The sequence below is a fragment of the Atractosteus spatula genome, chromosome 25 (genome assembly GCF_055471065.1).
Source record: "Atractosteus spatula isolate fAtrSpa1 chromosome 25, fAtrSpa1.hap1, whole genome shotgun sequence".
Taxonomy (NCBI): domain Eukaryota; kingdom Metazoa; phylum Chordata; class Actinopteri; order Semionotiformes; family Lepisosteidae; genus Atractosteus; species Atractosteus spatula.
In genome coordinates this window covers 488,078-505,316 of record NC_142730.1, presented here as the reverse complement: position 1 = coordinate 505,316, position 17,239 = coordinate 488,078, and the positions used below count along the sequence as shown (strand labels likewise).

At 45.0% G+C, this 17,239-nt stretch overlaps 1 protein-coding gene across 1 annotated transcript in view; it reads right to left on the bottom strand.

Annotated features, from left to right (window-relative positions):
* Positions 1-17,239, bottom strand: part of LOC148814910 (B-cell receptor CD22-like) — a 65,213-nt gene that overhangs the window by 1,803 nt on the left and 46,171 nt on the right. The window contains exons 7-13 of the mRNA XM_088905192.1: positions 16,158-16,421; positions 15,732-15,995; positions 15,292-15,555; positions 14,853-15,116; positions 14,409-14,678; positions 424-690; positions 64-157 (exon numbers count right to left, since the gene is read on the bottom strand). Of these exons, the coding sequence (XP_088761318.1) occupies positions 64-157; positions 424-690; positions 14,409-14,678; positions 14,853-15,116; positions 15,292-15,555; positions 15,732-15,995; positions 16,158-16,421 (1,687 nt within the window). The remainder of the gene's footprint in view (positions 1-63; positions 158-423; positions 691-14,408; positions 14,679-14,852; positions 15,117-15,291; positions 15,556-15,731; positions 15,996-16,157; positions 16,422-17,239) is intronic.

Here is a 17,239-nt window from a genome sequence, read left to right as displayed (position 1 = left end):
GAAGTGGTCAGTGGGCTGAGAGACCAGCTGTAGCAGAGTGGACATGTCTACAGACTCGCTCACCTTCTGATCAATAGGATTATTAGGATGGCCAGCAGCAGCACAACAACAGATCCCACAGCCGCCACCAGTGCTGTTAATAGAGTGCAGCCTCTGGCTGGGAAACAAGACAATAGAGAGATTTCCTTGTCTATATCACTTACATCAAGTCACAGATACAGGTGTATGTACAATACATACAGATCAGAGGGAGTTGCAGGACTAAATGCAGATTATCACAAACAAAAAGTACAGTGAAGGAAAAAAGGCAGTACCATCCTGAAATATCAAAGATGGTGTTCTATCCCAAAACATGACCAATGACATTGTCATTAGAGGAAGTACTCCACATTTTCAAAATATATAAAAGACTGCAGAACTTACACACTACAAGAGTCACAGCAGTAGATCTGCAAGCTCCCATGTTATTCTGTGCTTCACAGTAGTACTGTCCACTGTCTGCAGAGCTGATCTCTGCAATGGTTAAACTCTGCCCTGATTCCATCTTCCAGACTCCAGCACCACTGATCTTAAACCAGGTGTAGTTCTTCACTGGAGGGTTTGCAGAGCTGCTGCAGGTCAGGGTGACAGAACTGCCTTCTGCTATTTCACCAGAGGGGCTGATGGACACTGAGGTGTTCTTGGGCGCATCTGGAAGAGATTCACATCTGTCTTTAGATTTTGAACCACAATGTACAGCAATCTGTCTTTAATTAGACAACAAGACCAGAGATGTAAAATAAATCAGATTAATACAAAACTCCATAACTGTCACGAACAGTTCTTTCTGGGCCCTATGCGGACGACACGATCCGAAAGGTGAAGAAACAATTGGGAAAAATATCATGCAGGAGTCGGTCAGGAGACAGGGGAGCGTGTCCATGCAGTGCTGGTGTCCGGGGGGAGTGAATCCAGGGCGAACAATCCAAGGGTAAATCCAGAGGGGGAATCCAAGACGGGAGGTTTAGTCCAAGACCAGAGGATCCATAACCAGAACCGGGTCGGGACCGGCGGGGCAGGGAATCAGGAACAGGAAACTAAAACCATGACGGAGCCAGACGCGGCAGGACCCCGGGCTCTCACGATGCGGGATTCAACGAGAAGCGTCTGGGTGACGCCTGCGTCTGGCTTTAAGGTGGAACAGAAGAGGGGCTGGAATAAGGAACAGGTGTGGGGAATGGGACAGAACAAGGAAGGGCTGGAGCGCCCTTAAGAGGAGGCGTAACGATCGTGACAATAACCTTCACAGAATTTTTATTTTTGCAGATTGTTTGATATGTGTTTATTTGCCATTTTCAGTTTTTGCACTGAAAACATCTGAATCGGGTTCAATAGCTTGACGAACTTTTCTGTACATCTTCATATTTTTTGGTCAAATAAGAAAACACTGTAGAAATTCAACTATTACAGGTAAAATGTCTATAAAATAATACTATAAAAAGAAAGAAGCAGACACCCTGAACTCTCTCTCTCTCCTATCCTGCCACTGGTCTGGTGCTCTGTCATGGAGATGCTTCAGACCATGGTAGTGCACTCAGCAGTACTCACCTATGTCTCAGAAGGATACTCTCCCTGAATGACTCCTAGTCTGTCAGCATCAGACCAGTGGCTCAGTTCCCTCTGCCAGAATCCCCGTGTGTGTCTCTCCTTCAGACTTCCAGTCCTACCGAGACCCTGATCTCCATTTTACTTCCTGTCTCCATTCTGCTTCACCCATCTCCAGCTTCCTCCATATAACTTTCCTCTTTGACTCTACCAGAGTGCCGATTCACACCCAGCCCTAGAGGACTTTCCAGTTGTTTTAGTTTGGATTCACAGTTGTTTTTTTTTTCAGCAAGCCACAACAACACAATGAAGTGAAGTAAAGCCAAATGGATCCTGGTAATTACCAGTAAAGTGTAGTAAATCCTTTAAAAGCACAGTACAGGGTGGTAAATCACTGTGCCAAGAGCAGATGTGGTTTTCAGGGGTTGCTGGGTCACAACCAACAGGGATTTCAACCATAGAAAAGCCAATAAAATGCTTCAGCCTCAAGTCTTTTACAAAAACACAACCAAACTTGTATTTGTCACACCATTTTAAAAGCAAGAAGAGGGTAGCTAATGCTTCACAGATGAGACTATTTAGACAGAAAATGAGCAGGCCATTTCTGCAAGGCATCCTGGGACATGTAGTTCTCCATCTCCCCTGTACAGAGGAAACTACATTTTTTTAAAGAGATGGGGTCAACAAGGTTTGAGACTTCATAACGTTAAAGTCAACTTTATTGCCAAACCAACCTTACAGGCTGTTAGGAATTTTTTGTGGTGCTCTTGACACCTTGACTAACAGAATAACATCTCTTGAATAACAGAGATACAAAATAAAGACTGATTCAAGAATTACAGTGGAGATGGAAATCCACACAATTACCAAATACTATAACAATTAATAAGAGTGTTGAGTCATGAGAGCAAATGGCCTCAGGTAGGTGCTCTTATGGAACCACTCTGTTCTGGATCAGATACATCTCATCAGTCTTTTCTGAGCGAAGGAGCTCAGACAGGGGAGAAGCTCACTGATAATCTTCAGGGTTTTTCCATTTCAATGTTGTATGGGAACAACAGACATGAAGTGACAGCCAGTTGTTTTAGAGGTAGTACGGATCACTCTGTCCAGCTGTTTCCTCTCCTGAGAGGCTACCTTCCCAAACCAGACTGTCACAGAAAAGGTTAGCACACTCTCAGCTGCTGCCCTGTAAAAATGGACCACGGTTTATGAGAGACAGCTCCAGCTTTCTGAGCTGCCCAGGAACATAGAGCCCTTGATGGCTTTCTTCACTCTCTGGTGTGCATTTCAAGGTGAAGGAAATTGTTGTGCCAACAAACCTGAAGGTGTCTAACCTCTCTACGACCTAACCATCAACCACAAGAGGATGGAATTCATCCTGTCACGTGTGAAATCAAAGAGGACGTGGAGACTGAGCTGGAGAGTTTCTGATTGCAGCAGCACACCAAACCTCCTTCCTGCAGGTAGATTTGTCTCAGTCTCTACAGGTAGAATCAAGGTAGAATGAAGGTGAATGAGGCTGCTGGCCACTGAACTGTGAAACTCCCTACTGGAGAGCAGCAAGGGTGTGTATAACCACACCCCACTGTGCAGCCAGTGCATGAACTCCAGCACACTGAGACACAGCCCAGTCCCAGGGCTCTAGACTCCTCTAGTCCCTGTGGAGTCCAGGACACTGACACAGCCCAGTCACAGGGCTCTAGACTCTTCTAGTCCCTGTGGAGTCCAGCACACTGACACAGCCCAGTCACAGGCTCTAGACTCTTCTAGTCCCTGTGGAGTCCAGGACACTGACACAGCCCAGTCACAGGCTCTAGACTCTTCTAGTCCCTGTGGAGTCCAGGACAGTGACACAGCCCAGTCACAGGGCTCTAGACTCTTCTAGTCCCTGTGGAGTCCAGGACACTGACACAGCCCAGTCACAGGGCTCTAGACTCTTCTAGTCCCTGTGGAGTCCAGCACACTGACACAGCCCAGTCACAGGGCTCTAGACTCTTCTAGTCCCTGTGGAGTCCAGGACACTGACACAGCCCAGTCACAGGGCTCTAGACTCTTCTAGTCCCTGTGGAGTCCAGCACACTGACACAGCCCAGTCACAGGGCTCTAGACTCTTCTAGTCCCTGTGGAGTCCAGGACACTGACACAGCCCAGTCACAGGGCTCTAGACTCTTCTAGTCCCTGTGGAGTCCAGCACACTGACACAGCCCAGTCACAGGCTCTAGACTCTTCTAGTCCCTGTGGAGTCCAGGACACTGACACAGCCCAGTCACAGGCTCTAGACTCTTCTAGTCCCTGTGGAGTCCAGCACACTGACACAGCCCAGTCACAGGGCTCTGGACTTTTCTAGTCCATGTATGGTGCTGTATACTGACTAATTCACAAGATATGAAAAAATGTATTTTTTTAGTAGATTAAGATATTTTATCCATCACTTGATCAGTTAAGATCAAACTATAGCTATGATGGTACCATACCATACTTTCGAAGCTCACAGCCATCATGAACAACACCTCTCATCCGCTTCATGGGACTGTTACTGGGCAGCGGAGCACATTTAGCAATAGACTGCTCCAGCTACGGTGTTCAAGGGAACGTTTCCGCAGGTCTCTCCTCCCGGCGGCTGTCAGGGTGCATAACGCTGCCCTAGGCTAGAACTTTTAGCCCTTCATTTGCTCCTCTATGGACAGCATGTTTACTCCATTGTACTTTTTGGACAATCAGTCTGTATAAACCTATGCACATTTTGCACATATTTTATTGTTTTTACAGTGACTATGATCAGCACATTTTGCACACACCTATGTATTTATTTATTTTTATTTATCTTGTTTGTCTTTTGTTTTATAACTATTCTGATGTCTGTTTTGCTTGTCTTGGGCTGGACTGCTGTAACACATCAATTTCCCTACGGGATTAATAAAGTATTATCTATCTATTTCTATCTATCTACTATAATTGATGTAAGAGTATATAATACCTGCCCTTTTCTTCATTTGTCTAATTTATGCATCATGCGTTCATCTGAATGTCATTCCTGTATTATTTTCTTCTTTTCACCAAATGTCATTGTGGTCTCCTTAATTTGCATAATTTCCATAACTTCCCTCTCAGTGGCTTTTGGGTCCACAAATTGTCTGTATTGTTCAGCAGCAGGCAAATGAGCTGCGATACTGAGAACTGGGAGGGGATGGAGCAGGGTTTGTGTGGGTGGGGTATGATTTCTACAAGTCAAGTTCACCAGTTTCTACAGGACTGAACCACACTTCCTTTAACACTCGCAGACTAACATATTAATGTGTAAGTTCAGCAGAATCCCATGGCTGGTTTACTGTCTTATTGTCAGCCAAAGATATCACTGATCAGATCAATCAAAAAAGCTAATCCTTATCAATGTCCTCTTGCAAAAGGAGGGGTGGGACTTTTCCAGAACCCTCACATCTGGCGGAGGGCTGGAGAATCATCTGGGACTCACTCCACTCTGACTGCCCTCTAATTGCTTTAGTAAACTAATGATCCAGCATCAATCTTGTACAAATTCAAGCCCTGTAGTCTATCACTACAGGTGATGGTCTGAGGAGAGCTCTGAGAAGCTGCTGGACTGCTGCCCTTGAGGACTGATTCCAGAGAGAGCTCCTGTCCCAACACTCCTGATCCAATAAACCACCAGGATCATACTCACATCTGACACTGAGCGTGACCGCAGGGGAGGGCAGGTTGTCGTAGCCTCTTGCAGTACAGGAGTAGTTCCCATCATGCTTGTAGCTGACAGCGTTAAAGGTCAGGGGGCTGGAGGGGGTCTGTGCAGGGAGGAGGAGACCGTTCCTGTACCAGGTGAAAGTGGGGTCACTCAGAATGCAGCTGGTCTTACAGGTCAGGGTCACAGTCTGCCCCTCTGTTACTGTGCTGGGGTTAATCTGCACCTGCAGACCTGCGAGAGAATGAAACAGAATTAAATTACCGAGTTAAGCTCAGCTCTCCCAGTGATCAGTGTTACAGCAACCCTGTATACGATCACTTCCCTCGAGTGAGCTGCAGGACTGAGATACGCACCGATGATCTTTAGTGTTGCATGGATATTTACCTTTTTTATAATGTGTACCTTTAAATGAACTTCTAGTTTTAGAATTTGTGATTAAATTTAACAAGTAACAGAGCAGCAGCTTTTGCTTAACCTGCAATAAGAGGTTCAGATAATCTACACAAAGAAATCTCCTTTTCAAACATACAATGGTCATTCTAATGAAAAAAATACAATCTTGTAATTTAGTGACACAGTTACTTGAGAGTATCATGGTCAGTAATCACTGATTAATTAACCAAAATAACAAAAACATTCAGTTAGGATCCAAAATCTATCAAATTCATTCTATTAAAAACATAGTGTGACCTTGACTGTTGTACGGACACTGGATCTCCTTAGTATTGACAGGGCTGATTGAGCCCCAGGGACAAGGTGATTGAAGCTGTTGAGTCTGTCGTGTTATTTTAATAAAAATATTGTGAACTTGTTATTGAAATCTCAACATTCCTTACCAGTATGTCAAGTTTTTACAGTAGCACAGAAGTCAAACACAACCAGTGTAAAAGCATATGAATTGAGAATTAAAATATTTTCGACACTCAGTAGATACTGTACACTGTTTGATTTAGAAAACAGGTTTGACCATTTTAAATTTGGTTGAGGATTAGGACTGATATTAAGGTAAATGCCTTTTTGACAAATGTGATTGTTTTGTTTTTCTCATCCCACAGTGCTATTGTGCTGTTGTGACGGTATTTTTACTTTAATGTCAACATGTGCAGTTAGTGAAGAACGTATCAAGCATGAAGAGAGTCTCTACTGTACCTGTGACTGATAGTGACACTCCTGGTTCTCCTATCAGTTTATCCTTATTTGTTATAAACCTAAACCAGTAAGTTGTGCTGTCACTTGTTGTCAGGTTCCTCAGTCTGAGGGTGCAGTTGTTCACCTTATTCCCCAGGTATTCTATACGGTTCACATACTGAGGCACAGCGGACAGGTCTGTGGGATTGTATGAGTCATCTTTGTCCATCCAGAATGTTTGTGTCACAGTGTTATCACTGGGGTAGCTGTAGTTGCACCCCATGACCACCGTCGACCCCTGCAGTGCACAGATATTCCCAGGGTTGTACCACACCCCCCAGTTCTGACTCAGGACACCTGCAAGAGAGACACACACAGCCCTGCTGGTGAGGACCTGGAGCTGCAGGGAGGGTGAGAGTCTGACAGGACAGGAGCTGGGCTGTCTGACTGCTGTCACAGTAAATACACAGGGCAGAGCACAGTGCAAATAACTGTACATTTAACACACAACACACTGACAATCAGCGATGTTGCCGCAGTCCTGTGAAGATCATTTTCATTTCATTGTCATGAGAGCAACTTCTACCACAGTGTTTCCTAGTCGTGGGGTAACCCTGTGTCTTACGGTTTCCATTCAGACTGAACTTGGTGAGTTTGGCTCATCAGACCATTCATTTGTCTAGTGTCATTTTCTAGTTTGAATTCTGTTTCAGCCTTTAAACAGAAGAAGGAGGATAGAAATCAGCCTGAACTCTGGGCCAGCTGCTGACTTGGCTGAGTTGAACCATAGGGCGCAGGCAGCACTAAGAAGAGCTACAGTATAACAGGAGTGTCTTCACAGCACCAAAAACAATTTCTCTCTGGAGAGCTGTAGGGGACAACAATTATAAACTATTCTGAAACAGTTTCGCTCATTATGTTGTGGAAAGGACACACAGAAAGGAAATTGCCTATGTTCTGAGTGCAGGAAACAGTTAAAAATCAATCAATTAGTTCAATTAATTGTTTAATGTAGATTGTGAAACAGTGATCTAACCCATCTGCTTCAATATAGCTGGGCACAGTAAACAGGAATAGGCTGGCCAATCTGAGGACAGGCTGGGATTCTGCTCCAGACCCCTGAATTAGAGTCTGTCATTAGATGACCTTAAGTGTTTCATTCTTAGGCCAGACTTCTTCAGTGAGAACAAAGGCACACAGATGGAAGCCTCTTAAATTCAGGAATTAATAGGGCAGGGAGTAAATCACAACTCCACAGAGAGGAAGCTGTTGTCTACACTCCAGCCTGACTTCCAATCCTCTCAGTGCTGGAGAAGGGAGATTCCTCAGACCCAAATGGCCTGTTTCTGTCACAGATTCCTGGTGTGCTTTCACAGTCACTTCCTGCCCCTTGGATGTTCAGATGGAACGAAACCCAGCAGGCGTGTGGGAGCGCAGGAGCGCAGGAGCGCAGCTGAGGATCCCTGGTTCACACACTGCGCTCTGTACCCCAGAGTCGTACTGCAGCGCATGAACATGTGTCAGAGGACGATGGCTGTAAGAGTGACTTCCTGCCCCTGATCTGCGGCAGAAAGAGCCACATCTCAGAGGTGTAGGATATGATGTGATTCCCATCACCATCAGCAGTCTTGTTTCATTACAAACAGGAGCTGTTCAGCTCAGGCAGAATCCAATCCAACCAAAGCCAGCAGTGGTCTGAGGACCTCGAGTCAGCACCAACACGCAGCATGCAGCAGAGCAGTAGAGAATACTGTAGCGGTCATGAGTGAGCGCTGCTGCACAGTACACCAGGGATCCCCACATCTGGGGAGCCCCATCCTGAAGGTTTTATGGGTCACCACTAGCTCACCAGATTCTGAAGATCTGAAACTATTTTATTGTGAACAATTAAGCACCTAATCAGATACAATGTGCAACTGTGATTTGGGGACAAAGTTTAAGTGCTCTTCACCCATCAAGCACCAGAATTCTCTTAATTAAACAGATGATTTACATGATTCATCAATATCTTAAAGGTGTTGCCAACATTTAGAAACTGGTGACCTATAGGACTACCTGAAGTGTAGACCCCTAAAGTAGTCATTAACAGTATTAAGGATAAACTATTAACATTAAACAAGCTCAAGCATTCAATATCAAATCAAATCTGTTCTCCTACCAGGAAGAGTAGCTTGAATCTTTCAGGATGAAAGATGAGAGTGTTTTCACAGTCTGAGGGCAGGATGCCACCGTCTGTCTCAAGCTCTTTAGGGACAGTGCAGGGGAAGTGTTTCTCTCTCACAGTGTGTGTTAACCCATGCCACACAGAGAGAACTGCAGGGTTTACCACCAAGTCAATAAGCACAGAGAAGAAGGCAGAAAAGAGGATCTTCTGTCCTGAATTGCTGCTACAGAGTCAAGAGAGCATTTTGAAGAGCAGCATTTGTACAAAAGTGAAAAGGCTGCTTGTGCCGAACTGAGGGGCCTCACTGAAAATTGTGTTTCAGTCAGCAGGGCCGATGTACAGTATGTCATTGCCTGCCGCCTTCCTGTTAGACAGGATCTCTGCACCCCAGATCGAAGGCACAGAGTTGTGAGGCAGTGGGGATACAACACAAATAACAGAAAGGACTACAAGAAGAACATAAGAACTTCCTCATTTATCTGCTCAGTGCTGACTGTCTGTGACGTCGTCCAGCCTTTTCTACAGGGTAGCAGCTTCAACAGAATAGATAGGAAGCTTGTTCCACTCCCACAGTCACTGTTACATTTCTGAGTGCCTGAGAGAGCTATTTCCACACCGCGACGAATAAAAGCTCACCTTGCAAATTTTGCAGGGATCACACCACCTGTGGAGTTTCTTCAAATTTCTGCACTTCAGCACAATTTCAGTGTCTCTCTAAACATCACTGTGCATTATTACAATAAGAGTTTCATGAGAAGGTGACAGTTCTGGGTTTTCAGCCAGCTTGGAGCAGAAGGAACTGCTGCACAGTGAAGCAGAGTGATGAGGACATGAATCAGGTTCCTGTTATCCAGCTGTCTGATCTGTTACAGGTCTTACCAGCTGCAGGTCCCTCTGTGAGCAACACGCGCTGCAGGAAGAATCGGACCTGTTACCTCCTCTCTAAGCACATGTCCACTGACAGGCGTGTGAAGTGAGCTCAGTATTAATCTCCCTAACTGTCTGCTTCATCAGTGTGACTGATCTAACAGCCCTGCAGCTCCCAGTAAAACTGCAGGGTGGACCACACTGCTCTGCAATGGGAGGGATTTCTCTGTCACCAGCGATGTCTTTGAAAAGTGGCGCAGATTTACCTGGAATCAGAACAAGGGCAGCAAGTAGCACACTGACTGCAGTCTGGACAGACATTTCTTCCACGTCAGTCTGTAACACAGGAGAGTAGGGAATATGTTAGTGGTTCTTTTGTTCATATAGTCATGTGAAACACATTCTGTGTGGAGTCTGCATGGACTCTCATGTTGTCTTCAGGGGTTCTGATTTCCTCTCCTTCTCCCCAAAACATGCTGGCTGTGCGAATTGAAGTCTCTGATACATCTGTTTAGTGTGTGTTTACATGTCCTGCAATGGACAGGTGTCCTATCCAGGGAGGAGTTCTGTGTCCTGCGATGGACAGGCGTCCTACCCAGGGAGGAGCCTTGTGTCCTGCGATGGACAGGCGTCCTACCCAGGGTGGAGTCCTGTGTCCTGCGATGGACAGGCATCCTACCCAGGGAGGAGTCCTATGTCCTGCAATGGACAGGCGTCCTACCCAGGACAGAGTCCTGTTTTGCACCCTGAGCTCCTGCAGCCCCTCCCAGGAAGAGGAGGCTGTGTGATGAAGGATGAGTGTGGAATAAGAAGAGTAATGAACTCAACCTCAACCTCGAATGAGCATGTAAAGTATGTGAAATGAGTAGTAATGTGATGTGTATTATAGAAGCTTGTCTTAACTGTCTGTAACAGAAAACATCTTATTAATGGTAAATACACATCTTATATACTGTATGCCTTATGCATATGATACATAAAAAGTACAGGATAAGCAATTATTTCTGAGAAAAGGTACTAATCACTGCTACAACCTTGACAAACCTGCTGTTACTGAACATTTATAGTATAGAAGGTTCTGTTGCTGCTATTCAACAGGAATTTATACTTTATAACTGTGTAAATTACTGCATACACCTAATTCTGGTACAATATTAATTACATTAACACTTATATGCTTAATTGCAAATTAACTGTTATCCTGAAAGGAGCATGAGAGTATATTTTTTCTGCACATTTTGCAAACCAAGTTTCATTCTTAAAAGTTCCCGTTCAGGTTAAATATTACAATTACAAATGTTAAACTACAATTAAAACTCTTTACATTTTTATTACTGTTAAAATGTTATTGGGGGGGTTATTTATGAGTCTGTCTAATCGATTTATTATTACACAACCAGGTACATCCGTCTACATGTAGATACTGTACGCCAGTGATTCTCAAAACGGCCAGCACATTTATCATGAGAAATGACTGCTCGTGCAATAAGGGCTAGGCAGGTGTGTTTAACCCATAACCCCTTTCGGTCTGCAGATCGGTGGTCGTGTCGCTCGTGACGGGTTCGGAACCTGCGCGATCTGTCGCGCGCGACCGGAGTCTGCAGCCCGAGGCGCTAGCGCGATACCCTGCAGTTTCAACCACAGCTGAAACTTCACCCGCCGGGGCGCCCGTACTAAACCGATCAGCAATCTTGCTCATCACATTAGTTTATCAATGCTAACATATAGTCTACGTGCAAAAACGATCCCTTTCACTCGCATCAGGCTGTTGCAGTCATCATTAATAGAAGTTGTAGTAATAGCAGCTTATAATAGATTTCATGCTTTGGAAATTCTATTGCAGAATAAAAAAGCAGAAATACATTCCGCTAATGCCAAAGTCACAGCATAAAGAAGAGGTGAAGCTACTCATTTAGCACGAATATGGGACGATCAGACCAGAATCAAGCGGAGCGGCTCCTGAGGGTCCCAGACAGGTGAGCGAGCCCGTGTCGTACCTGCAGGGTTGAAGGTGCTCGGTGCGGCGCCGGGAGGACGAGTCGCTGAGCCGCTGCTCACAGACTGAGAGCAGAGACGCGGGTGAGGCTGATTCACAGGAGACTCATTTGAATAGAGCTTCAGACTTGATTCGGCAGAGCTGGTTACCACTGTGTTCAGTGTTTTTCACGGGAGGAGGGAATAATGCCCAGGGGTTAATAAACTCGCCTTATATGGAATAAATCTGCTTTTTTCCCAGCAAGAAGGCGTGGTAAAATATTTTGGAATGTGTATCTATTTCCGTGTTCAGAGATACTTGTGTGCAAATTTCTAGGAATCCTAATAAAGCTCCATAGCTTTGAAAATATATGATTGTTATTACTATCATCGCACCGGCAACAGATTAAAAACTGGCAATCATCACTTTAATAATATGTAAAGTAGATTTATGATATGTTAGAGTGTGTACTCATTGTAAGACCGGTTTACATTGTGGAATAAAGTTTATTTTGTTAAGAAATAATGCATTTCCACTTGTACTTTCTTGGGCTTTGAGATGCTCGTGAAAGGTGCTTCATGCAATGAAGTTTATTATAAGAAATAAAAGAAAACAGTACGTATGGAATTCTGGGTAAAACGGGAAACATACGATTTAGATAAAAGAACTCCAGCAGTTGTGAAACTGACCATATAACTGGAGTAACTATTGTATCAGCATAACAAAACGGTCAAATAAAGGTAGCGAGAGAACTTTTTCCCCAAATACCTGAGATAGCATTTCCACTTGCTGCCGGTAGATGGAAGCAATGTGCTATAGCAATGTGCTATCCCCCGGCCGTGAGTCACTGAAACTCAGTTTACACCATTTTTCATTGATCTGGCTGAATGTTGAATGAGAAGAGGAAGGAAATTATACAGCATAGATCCAGAATCCATCTTTACAGAAGCCCTTCTCCTAATTTCCATCTTTACATAAATGAACAGAACTCTGCTGAAAAATAACATCACATATACTGAACACAACACTTTCAACAAGAGGTCTCATCACCAGCTGTGTCAGTTCCCTCTTCCCTGCTTTGAACTCCTTATATTTTCATAATCCAAGGGCTGAACTGGTCTTGAGTCTCTGTGCTGTAGACCCTGAAAGACACCAAATCACAGATACACTGTCACACTGGGGCAGCTGTACTGAGCACAACACTGAGGACTGGATTAGACTGAACTAATAGATATACTGTACTGAACACAACACTGATGTCACGACCACTAACCTGCCCAGACCAGCCCCCAAGAGGACTAATCAGTTCCAGCAGCAGGGTGATAATTACAAACGCCACCGCACGAGTTAATTTCTCATCAGACGCCTTACCAAGCGGCAGGCTGCATTATTTAAGCCTCCCTTACCCGCCTATCGCTGCTCGGTATTGAGTTCACTTCTTGTTGCTCTACCTAGCGTTTCTTTACCTTTTGCCTTACTGGAATTCTGACTACACCTTTTGCCTTCGGACTTCGGATCTCGTCTCGCCCTTGGATCGTTTGCTACCTGTGACTAATTTCGGTTTTGACCCTGCCGCTCTCTTTTCGACCACGGATCTGTCTTACGTTCTGGATTGTTCGCCACCAGTGCCTTTACCGGATCTCGACTTACCTTACCCCTTCGGACTACGACTCAGCTCCTGGTTTTGCTCTGTTCGCTTACTCACCTCCCAAGGGCTCCTGCATCTGCATCGGATCCTTTTCACCTCTACCAAGCCTCGTTACAACTGAGGGCTGGATTAGACTGGGCTAATATATATACTGTACTGAACACAATCAGCTGTGAATATCTACAGCTGTCCTGCTACTGCCAGACTCACCCTCAGAGTGTCGTAATCAGAAGACACAGCTCTCAAGTCCAGAGCTGTGTAAGTGTCACCGAGTGGGTCAGACTGGGCTCCCTGAGGAGAGAGACAGAGGGAGGAGCAGAGAAAGTCTTGTCTGATTAAATAGTAATATTAGAGAGGCTCAGATGGATGGATGGTGGCTTTATTGAACGATTCTTATTCCTATACTTATTGGTACTTTTAGAACACTATGTATATATATGGTTAGCAATTGAAATTACATTTAGTTTCTTAGAGACATGTAGAGCAGAAGTGTGAGGGTAAATATTCCTGCTCTAGACTGTAGTGAGAAAGATGGTCTTATTTGCTGGAGAGGAGGGATCAAGCAATTGAGCAGCAGAATGGCCATTTCTCAGGGATGACCTGTCCTCCGTTTGCATGTCCTCAGTGCAGATGCCTCCACAGCTGGCTGCTTGGACGGTGCTGTCTGGGACGGGCGTGATGCTAACTCTCAGATCAGCTCCTGCAGGTTCTTACCTCAGTCTGGGCTCCTCCAGTGCTGCTGTCCTGTGTGGGCAGGGCAGTGACCCTCCTGTAGAGGACAAGGGGTCAGTGGTGAAGTGGTCAGTGGGCTGAGAGACCAGCTGTAGCAGAGTGGACATGTCTACAGACTCGCTCACCTTCTGATCAATAGGATTATTAGGATGGCCAGTAGCAACACTGCAACAGATCCCACTACTGCCACCAACACAGTAAACTGAGAGGATCCTCTGGCTGGGAAACAAGACAATAGAGAGGTTTCCTTGTATATATCACTTACGTCAAGGCACAGATACAGGCATATGCACTCCCATGTAATTGACCTAGCATGCCAGAGACTTTTTGGGACAGAAGAGCACTAGTCATCTATAATGCTGGCAGTCCAACAGTGGAAGCACAGACAGATTCCGCTGTCACTAATGTGTGAAATATGATTCACCCCAATGCAGAGTTGAGAAAGTCCCTACTGAGTACTAACACAAACAGCAAAAGAGTGGCAGTAACATTCATGAAAAATCTACCCACAGTTCTACCCACAACATGACCAATGTCTTTAGAAATACAGTAGAGGTGAAAAGTTCTCCATGTTTCTAAGATTTAAAAAGGAAAACCCCATTGGACTTACACACTAAAGCAAGAGTCACAGCAGCAGATCTGCGAGCTCCAATGTTATTCTGTGCTTCACAGTAGTACTGTCCATTGTCTGCAGAGCTGACCTCTGCAATGGTTAAACTCTGCCCTGATTCCATCCTCCAGACTCCAGCACCACTGATCTTAAACCAGGTGTAGTTCTTTACTGGAGGGTTTGCAGAGTTGCTGCAGGTCAGGGTGACAGAACTGCCTTCTGCTATTTCACCAGAGGGGCTGATGGACACTGAGGTGCTTTTGGGGGCATCTGGAAGAAAAGATGGGAAACTTTATAGAGGTCGCCACTGAGTCCCAGTGTGTTCTAGGGGTTAGAGAGAAGGCTGAAGTTCAAAAAGTCCTTGAACTGCATCCCAGCCAGACTTCTGGAAAATACATTACCAAATGGATGTCACTGACCTCTCTACTGAAATTATGTACTTACACAGCACATTCACAGTGACAGCTGCAGACCTGTTACTCCCAATCTCATTCTGTGCTTCACAGTAGTACTGTCCGCTGTCTGCAGAGCTGATGTTAATGATGGTGTAGTTGGCTCCTTTATATAATGGACCAGTTCCATTGATCTTAAACCAGCTGTAGTTCTTTACTGGAGGGTTTGCAGAGTTGCTGCAGGTCAGGGTGACAGAACTACCTTCTGCTATTTCACCAGAGGGGCTGATGGACACTGAGGTGCTCTTGGGGGCATCTGGAAGAAAAGATGGGAAACTTTATGAAGGTCATCACTGCAGCCCCAGTGTGATCTAGGGGTCAGAGAGAAGGCTGGAGTTCAAAAAGTCCTTGGACTGCATCCCAGCCAGACTTCTGGAAAATACATTACCAAATGGATGTCACTGACCTCTCTACTGAAATTATGTACTTACACAGCACGTTCACAGTGACAGCTGCAGACCTGTTACTCCCAATCTCATTCTGTGCTTCACAGTAGTACTGTCCGCTGTCTGCAGAGCTGATGTTAATGATGGTGTAGTTGGCTCCTTTATATAATGGACCAGTTCCATTGATCTTAAACCAGCTGTAGTTCTTTACTGGAGGGTTTGCAGAGTTGCTGCAGGTCAGGGTGACAGAACTACCTTCTGCTATTTCACCAGAGGGGCTGATGGACACCGAGGTGCTCTTGGGGGCATCTGGAAGAAAAGATGGGAAACTTTATGAAGGTCATCACTGCAGCCCCAGTGTGATCTAGGGGTCAGAGAGAAGGCTGGAGTTCAAAAAGTCCTTGGACTGCATCCCAGCCAGACTTCTGGAAAATACATTACCAAATGGATGTCACTGACCTCTCTACTAAAAATTATGTACTTACACAGCACGTTCACAGTGACAGCTGCAGACCTGTTACTCCCAATCTCATTCTGTGCTTCACAGTAGTACTGTCCGCTGTCTGCAGAGCTGATGTTAATGATGGTGTAGTTGGCTCCTTTATATAATGGACCAGTTCCATTGATCTTAAACCAGCTGAAGTTCTTTACTGGAGGGTTTGCAGAGCTGCTGCAGGTCAGGGTGACAGAACTGCCTTCTACTATTTCACCAGAGGGGCTGATGGACACTGAGGTGCTTTTGGGTGCATCTGGAAGAAAAGATGGGAAACTTTATGAAGGTCGTCACTGCAGTCCCAGTGTGATCTTGGGGTCAGAGAGAAGGATGGAGGCCCAGAAGGTCCCAAGCTGACTTCCAGCTGGAACACTGCCCCTCTGACCCTTAGTAATGTTAAATACACTCATGTACTTACACAGCACATTCACAGTGACGGCTGCAGAGCTGTTACTCCCAAACTCATTCTGTGCTTCACAGTAGTACTGTCCACTGTCTGCAGAGCTGATGTTAATGATGGTGTAGTTGGCTCCTTTATATAATGGATCAGTTCCATTGATCTTAAACCAGGTGTAGTTCTTCACTGGAGGGTTTGCAGTGCTGCTGCAGGTCAGAGTGACAGAACGTCCTTCTGCTATTTCACCAGAGGGGCTGATGGACACTGAGGTACTCTTGGAAGCATCTAGAAGAGATCAGAGTTTAAATAAGCTTTTTATAATTAACACAGAAATGACAATTCAGTAGTTAATAGGAAATTAAAACTGTGATGGGCAGAGAGGATGCAGAAAATTCTAGCTCTCTTACAGAACCCATACTGTTCATCATTCAATTGTTTACTAGTTAGGAATAGCTATATCATTATATAAACACCATATTCACTCATGTTAAAGACTAGGTAAGACCAGTCCAGCCCAACTCTGTCTTACCAGCAGGAAGTTTAACTCATCAAGTGGAATCTTGAGTATCAAACTTCTTTATTCACATTATAATTCTCAGGAGTTAATCTGTTATTCCAAACAAGTTTGATGTTCTGTTTCCGATAGTACTGTGAATTGTTGCGTTTGATTGGTTCCTAAAATTCTCTTAGTACTCCTGCAATTTACTGTCACATTTTTTAATGGTTACAGTAAATTAAAGCTCCACATCACATATACCTACAATCCTTTAATGGACTAAAATGGATGGGTGTTCTGGTGGAACATCAGAAGGAACTGCTGCACAGTGAACACAGGGAAGCACGTGATGAGGACATGAACCAGGTTCCTGTTATCCAGCTGTCTGATCTGTTACAGGTCTTACCAGCTGCAGGTCCCTCTGTGAGCAACACTCGCAGCAGGAAGTATCAGAACTGTTACCTCCTCTCTGAGCACATGTCCACTGTCAGGCGTGTGAAGTGAGCTCAGTATTAATCTCCCTAACTGTCTGCTTCATCAGTGTGACTGATCTAACAGCCCTGCAGCTCCCAGTAAAACTGCAGGGTGGACCACACTGCTCTGCAAT